Raw genomic sequence first — 8,007 nt, forward strand, 5'->3', positions numbered from 1 at the left:
GCATTACCTAGCAACAAGTAAAACATAGGTGTTTTATCAACGTTGTTCTCACCCTAAATCCAAAACACAGCACTATACCAGCTACCAGGAAGAAAATTAACTACTCTATTCCCGAAACCAGGACAAAGCGATTGCCACCTCACTTAAATCAGAGAGAGCTTAATGTCAGTGGCAAGTCTCACCCAATGACTACAAAGATCAAACAGAAGAAGCTCCTAGAGTGGAAACGATCTAGATCTTTCACCTCTGGACATGACTGAGACCAGAACAACAGAAGGAAGAGCCTTTGTGAAATATAATAGTAGCGTAAGACAGGTTCCTGAAGTACACGAACGCCGGTCTCTTGCAGCCTCAGACAACTTCTACAAAAGGGTGAATGTGAAGTCTGATTGCTTCAGCCCATCCCTGAGTTAGAAAAGCCAGATCACGGGGGTGAAATCTCTGGCTGTTGTGGTGTGCACACTGTCACTGTTTCACTGGCAGAGGAATGCTTTTGAAATTCATCTCCCAAGGAAAGTACTTCCACTGCTGCAGACATCTGGGCTGAAACAAGGCAGACTCCCGGGCTTGGTGGAGAAAGCCAAAAGCCACGCAGCAGCTTTAGATACCTCAGCAATGCCTCTCTCAGTGAGTAGCGAAGGTGTAATTTTGTCAGTACTCCATGCTGTAAGGCCAGCTCCCACACGCAAGGTTCCAGTGCTACTGACTATAAAGTCTGCACGTGAACGAGAGGAAAACTTAAGTCAGGTACTGATCTTTTATCCAACCTTTACACTGAAGGACATGTCAACCTGGTCATTCATGTGCGTGGAAAAAGGGATTTCTTTAAGAGAGACACTAACAATACAGATACTAAGTACGCAGGTGATCTGGGGGCGGGCTAAGAGAAGATGGCTGTTCAGATCCCTGACTACAATTAAAACCTCAGCTATGACTGGTGAGTAAAAACATCAGTAGATACTTCCCCCTTGTGGTAAAATTTTATTCATGAAAGACAATATATTATTATTTTATTTTCTAGATGGGAGAGAGGGAATTCATTAGTATAACAAGCCTACAAACACAGCCTTAGATCACGCAAATTAAATACATCTGTACTACTGCCAGTCAAGCAGCTTTCCACAAATATTAATTCACTTATGAGAGAGAGATTACTTCGTGGCTGAAAAAAAACAAAACGGAGAAAAAAAACCCCTATCATTGATAACTGTCTCTTCTCTTTGCCATGCCTTGTTTGTAACTGGAACCAAAACCAGACACATAGAATTAACTTTTTGTTGCTGGGGGTAGGGAAGGGAGAGGTAAAAAAGAAAAACTCAGCTAAAGTTATCTCAGTTTACTAACAGAAATAGAAGTTAACTACAGACCCTCTGCTTCAGGGAAGTTTAACTGAAATTGCTGCCGATTTTCTCCAGTTTTCACTTTCTTGTTAAAATGAACCATTTGCTCCACTTGCAGTTTCTGCACCGCATACGCTCACCAGCTGCAGCTTCCTTTTTCATTCCTATATCTCAAACACTCTTCACACCCTCCCTCTAAAGAGATGAGGGCAGTATTGTTTTGAAACTGACTGGAACTCTAACATTTGGTCATTTCTATTAGAAAACAGGGAACAAATATGGTTGGAATTAAAAAAGAAAAATCATTGATCTCGTATCAGAAACAGTTCCAAAGGGTTAAAATCCAGCTAGTTATTAAATTAAAAAAAACCCACCAAAACCAAAAACCAAACCAAAAACAACCCACACCCAAATTTGTAGACAGAGAGAACTCATGACAGAGTTGCATCCAAGGAACAGTCCCCTGAGTACAAGGAAATGCAAGGACATTTCATTGAGAGCAGACAGGATTATAGACTCTGTGTCTTCAGAAGAGGATAACTACCCATAATAATCAATGAATCCTGGATTCAGCAAGGTACATAAAAGAAATATTCCAGCTGCATCCGTCTTCCCTTCTCCAGGATATGCTTGACCCACTCGCAGAGCCCTCTGCGGAGAGCACTGTAGGCAGCCTGTGACAATATTTGCATGACTTTGGGTATCTTCTGCTGTGTTTCACCAATGCAGAGTGCTCCTGGCTCATACAGGGTGACAAATAGCTGAAAAGTATGTAACTCACAACTTACTGTATGTACTTTCTTTTATTGCAAATTCTTTTAGGCAGGACCCACAGTCACTGGGCAGACGCAGAGAGATGACTTTCTTCTGCAATCTTGCAGATTTCCTAACCAGAAATATCTGTTGTGGAAAAGGCAAAAGGACACGGTTTTAGCTTCATCGCAGATGCCTTAATAGAGACAGATTATAGACACAAGGAACCAGAACAACCTCATGATCTCTGATCTATATGAAACATCTCGGAATTTTACTCGGTCATTACTATATCAGGTCCAACAGCTTAGTGTAAAATGGCAGCAAAACATTTAGAAAAGCGTCTTATCCTTGTATAACACAGACACATGACACCAAGTCCATTATGCCCTTCTCCAAGCTCTCCAGTTTAACACACAGCAAATCCCAAGTCTTGAGTCAAGCTGCAGAGTCTGGAGGAGACCGATGGTGGAGTGTTCCTGTGTCCCACCAGCCCATTCATGCAATCCTTCTGCACCAGGAGGGAGGCAGCATTAGAAACATGCCATCAGCCTCATCCAAGATGACAGGGCCTGGTTTCCATCACAGCAACTTTAATGCAGGCACCAGTGAAGGATAAAATGCTGTAATTTCCCGTTTTTCTATTGTTTTCTCATTATGGGGGAAATACATCTGTCACATACAACCCTGGTTAGCAAGGTCCAGCTTTGGAGCTGTAATTGCAGCAGTCTAGTTCTCAGCTCCCGAGGACCCCAAACTAGTCCCCCAACATATCAGCCCAGGTAACGGGTCACACTCCAACTGGTCCAGCTGCCAAGCGTTCAGGAAGCCCTCACTTGGATTATCCAAAGCACAGAACAAATGGGGGTGGGGTGTTGGTTGGTTGGTTTTTTTGTTTGGGTTGGCAGGGTGTGTGTGTGTTTTGTTTTGGGGTTTTTTTTGTGGGCTTTTTTTTTGTTGTTGTGGTTTTTTGGTTGGGGGGGTGGGGTGGGAGGTGGTTTGTTTGTTTTTACCACTAACACTTGCACCATATAAATTGAAATGCAACATCTTACCCCAGGAGGCTGGGCCTGCAGAATTTCCATGGCTTCAGCATCATTCAGACCAAGCTGCAGCCACACAGGGTGAGTATGGAGGAGCTTGTCCAATATGCTTAGCTTGTTGGATAGGCTGTCATATCCAGAGTCCCGGGGGCAGCTTTTTACATCATTTTTCTCAGGAGAGACATTATCCATGTCCTTTACTAGACTGTGAAAAATTTTTTAAAAATTAAATTAGACATGCCGATCTCCTATAAACAATCACTCAGTTCAGCAAACAGAGTTATCACAAAGCTAATGGCACTGCTGGTAGCCTGGACTGGCCTTTCTCCTACTGAGAATTCCTGTAAGTATACACAAAAATTCTCTTATCCATAAGATTTCTTTCTTTCACTCGTCCTCAGTTTAACAGCTAGCTTTAAGATAAGCCCTAGCATTCTTGTATTAGCTTGTTAAAATTCGGCAATCACTTCAGATACAGGTGTATATGCATACGTGATTGATTGAACATTTCACCTCATTTCTTTGTTATGTTCACATTTGGAAAAAACTTCTCGTCAAAGCTATTTATACAATTCAGATATTTTTATTCCCAGATAGATTGCAAAAGCTGCAACCCACAGAAGTCTTCCTCTGTCCTGCCTGCCAAAAAATCTGTTCAACACTCTGACAATGGAGCAACCCACTACCTGTTGGCGATCACTGCACCAAGCACAAGCACTTTCTCTGTTTGCTTGTAGGGATTATTTTCACAACAGAAGCCCACAAACTAGCATCACTTCATCTTATTCCCAGACTGTCTGCTCCACCAGCCCTGTCAGCTTCACAGCTGTGTATCCATCTTTGTTCCCCTCTGCTAATGAGCGGTCAGAGACCTCAGTCAGGAGAAAAGAAAAAGGAGACAGAAAAGAAAAAAAAAAAAAGGAAAAAAAAAAGGTTAAATTCCCCAAATAACCCTCCCTAAGGCACAACTTCATTAAGAAATTGTCCTAAGTGGTAGTAATTTTTTTATGGTCCATGCTCTAAATTCTCTAAATATTTACATTTTGACATGAAAGGTCCTTACCTCACATTTAGTACTACACTTCCCAGGATCAGAAGCAAGTGAGGAATCGTATATTTATGCTCCTAATTCCTTTGGCTTTGGATCAACTCTTACGTGAGGAATAAAGGCTAAGCTAAGCGTGAATGTGGCAAATTAATGTAAGGTTAAAATTTATTTGAGGCAGGGCAGCTAAAGTTACTGCTAAATTCAGTAGTGAAGTACAGTTCTTGGAGGCTACAGATACTCATTATGATTAAAAATCCAAATAAACAGAATATTTTGAGACCTGCTTTTGTTACGCAAAGCTTCACCATCATTCATATAATCCAGAACACCCAGTATGATTGCACATGTTGCTGGTTCAAATTCCTCATTTTTGAGCTAGAAGTACATCCTGCGATTCTTCCAGTGCTAGAAATCACTACAGAACAGTTACTCTGGTAACAGCTTCCTTATGACAGTATTTTAGCATAGACAAAAAACACCCTGTAAGCTCAAGATCTGAATCACTAAGATGTCAGGCACAGAGGCTGCATTCTCCCTACAGACCTTTTCTGATGCCAGAAGAGGTCCTGAGCGGCAGAGGGCAACACAGCTGCATTTCCCCACTGCAAACTGTCTCACAGCTCTACAGAACTTTGTGTTTTGGACAGGCAGTAAGCATCATTAACAGCATTTACCACCTTCATTATGCCAGCTACTGTACCCAGAGCAAATGGGTAGAGACTTCACAAGCACAGGAGCACCGAATACTTACAAACAAACAAAAATCCACACACACCCCCTCCAAACGCAACCCCAAAACAAAACCCACCAACCAAACAACAAAAAACCCCAAACAACCAAACTGCTCTTTTTCTAGCTTTGGTCAGCAACTTGCAGCATCTCTGGACAGGGCTAGAAACGAAAGTAAGTGGGATAAAGAACTTTCACTACATGATCAGATAAGAACAGGCACAATCATTCAGACTTTTCATTACCTGGATCAATTATCACTACTGGATCACCTGTGTGCCTCTCCCTTCCTTTTGTCCTCTTTCTCCATTTACTTATTTATGATGTAACGCATTTTAGATTTGCAAGGCATCTAAAATGCAGATGATCTTCCCTCCCCGAGTGTCAAAAGCTGCTAGTAACTGCCAGTATGCCTTCAAGGGGCACAAAATACACAGAAACATGTTGTGTGCAGAAGGGAAGTAGTGTTTACATCAGTTATGACAGGGCTCTGAAACAACAGGAATCCTGGGTTCCCCTTTCAACCATGGTCCCAGCAGAACCTACTGTCATAATGTATGAATCTCCACAAAAGTCAAATCATGAATCACAAAAGCGTTTTCATGAGCTGTACCTCCAGTAAATATTGCTCAGAAACTTTTCACTCACCTTCAGAACCAGTTAGCAACGTTACAAACCAAAGACAGCTATAGCAAAGTGCAAGTTATACACTGACACTGGCTGTGGGCTTAACTAGATATAACTTATATCCATTCCTTGGTCAAGAGGTGGAAACTAAACAAGTTGCAGAGGGAACATGTCTGAGAGGGAAAATTTGTTTGCCTACAAAAGAAAGTTACATCACATGCACAGATGCATGACTGGTATCAGCTATAAGGACTGGCACTGCTTGCTACCACGAAACAACCTAAAGCTAGTAAGAGTTTGCACGTGTACGTAGGGTCACAGCGTTCCTCTTCGGTATGGCTAGATTAATGTTGTCAAACACACCCAAGCCGTTATAAATCGGAAGATTAATTTGAATAGGGAGCTGTCAGATTTTTGGAACCTCCAAGTACTTATAGGCACAATCCTTCCCACATGCTGAGATTGAGGAGGAACGCAACATGTGAGCCCACACCTTAGTGACCTAGATGCACACACACCTCCTCGTTGCAGCTGCTTCTGCCCCCTCGAGAAATAAGCCAAAGGTTATGAGTATCCTGATCACGACGAGACTTTCTGCCACTCCTAAACACGACCCATTCAAATGACCCAGATGCACCGCAGCTAGATCAGTACTGGTATGTTATTGCAATCTGCAGGAAGGTAAACTAGGAACAAACAACACACAAAAAAAAATTTCCCATCCAAATAATAAAGAAAGTGACAGAGAGAAAGATCAGACCTGGTGAACTACTGGCAAGAGCATAGCTTGGAAAAACCACGTCTGGCAAACCACATACAACCTACGAGAAGCCACTTCTCAAGGTCCAGGAGGTAAACGCAGTCAAAAGTCCATTGGTCTGTTCTGACAGCCTATTTGCGATGGTCTAGCACTACTGAGCATCATAATCTGAGTTTGGTTTTTATTCTTAAAGTTATTTTAATTAATGATCTGGGCACTAAACATACAGTCAAACCCTGACACATGGGAGTTCTTGAAATTTGTCACAGTTAAGACTGTAAAATTATTTGGGACTGGGATGTGCGTATAACTTCTTTGGAAACAATAGCATGAAAAGAACCACCATTTGAATTCCTCACGATCACCTGATGAATTCAAGTGTACAGAATAAGAAGCGCCAAACATGAGGCTCAAGGGGTTCGAGATAACAACAGGTTTGATTGGAACGTGCTAGATCAAATTTATAGCTGTTATTGCTGTTTAGCTATTAATTGGCAGGCTCCTGTGCTTGCCATGGGGCTTGCTTGCCTTATTGTGTATTAGAGTCTAATGCTCGTTAGTGGCTGCTTTTTGGTTTCGCTGCTTACTCTACTGCTTATCTTATTCTGCTGTGCCTGAGAACATTTTGGTAACAGCAATGGCCATACGCCTGGGCTGGCAGATGGACAGGGCATCGCTGCTGTTTCTGTGCTTCTGTACTGAACAGGCTGAAACTCCAGTGTGAACTCGAGGCGAAGAGACTCTGACCTGTGGATGAGTCCACACAGGAGCAGGACACCCCAAAGCATCTGTGGCCATGAATAAGTCCACATCAGAGCAGGTACATCTCAAAGCATCTGTGGCCGCGGTGATGTCTGTGCCGCAGCAGGTATACCTCTTGAAGGGATCGTGGCCCAAGGGTAAGTCCATGCTGGAGAATGTACACCTTGAAGCACCTGTGGCTGCGGATAAGTCCATGCTGCAGCAGGTATACCTTGAAGCATCAGTGGCTGTGCATGAGGTCATGCTGGAGCACCTCAAAGCGTGTGGCCAAGGATAAGCCCACAACAGAGCAAGTACACCCCTGGAAGGACTGCAGCCATGGGTAAGGCCATGTTGGAACAGGTTTACTTCTGAAGGGACTGGGGCTGTGGGTAAGGCCACGCTGGAGCAGGTATATCTCTGAAGGCATTGTGGCCCACGAGAAGGCCACGCTGGAACAGGTGCACCTCAAAGCAGCCGTGGCTGTAGATAAGTCTATACCGCAGCAGGTATACCGCTCGCTTTGGTGCCCAGTAACTCCACGCAACACACCACCCCTCCTGTCCTGAGTGACCACCACAACAGATGGGGCCCAAAGTCATGGACTAAGTGAACTCTCAATGGACATTTTGTGGACATTTTAAATACATTTTACAGGGGTGGCCCATAGATGGAGGGAGTGATATCTGTGTGTTATATCAAAGGATGGGAAAGGGGGGTGATGGTTAATGAGGTTGTATTGGATAGTGTGCTACGTGAGCATGACATAAATGGTATGGAATACGGAGTGCAGAATGTGCTGGTTTTGGCTGGGATAGAGTTAATTTTCTTCATAGTAGCTAGTATGGGGCTATGTTTTGGATTTGTGCTGAAAACAGTGTTGATAACGCAGGGATGCTTTAGTTACTGCTGAGCAGTGCTGACACAGAGTCAAGGCCTCTTCTGCTTCTCACCCCACCCCACCAG

General features: G+C 43.3%; 1 protein-coding gene across 2 annotated transcripts in view; it reads right to left on the minus strand.

Moving 5' to 3' along the window:
• Positions 1-8,007, minus strand: part of RIN2 (Ras and Rab interactor 2) — a 53,666-nt gene that overhangs the window by 26,891 nt on the left and 18,768 nt on the right. For both annotated transcript variants that reach the window (XM_009288427.1, XM_009288428.2), the window contains 2 exons: positions 3,149-3,341; positions 2,129-2,240 (listed from right to left, as the gene is read on the minus strand). In XM_009288427.1, the coding sequence (XP_009286702.1) occupies positions 2,129-2,240; positions 3,149-3,341 (305 nt within the window). The remainder of the gene's footprint in view (positions 1-2,128; positions 2,241-3,148; positions 3,342-8,007) is intronic.

Source organism: Aptenodytes forsteri, unplaced genomic scaffold (genome assembly GCF_000699145.1).
Source record: "Aptenodytes forsteri isolate BGI_AS27 unplaced genomic scaffold, ASM69914v1 Scaffold185, whole genome shotgun sequence".
NCBI classification, from domain to species: Eukaryota; Metazoa; Chordata; class Aves; order Sphenisciformes; family Spheniscidae; genus Aptenodytes; species Aptenodytes forsteri.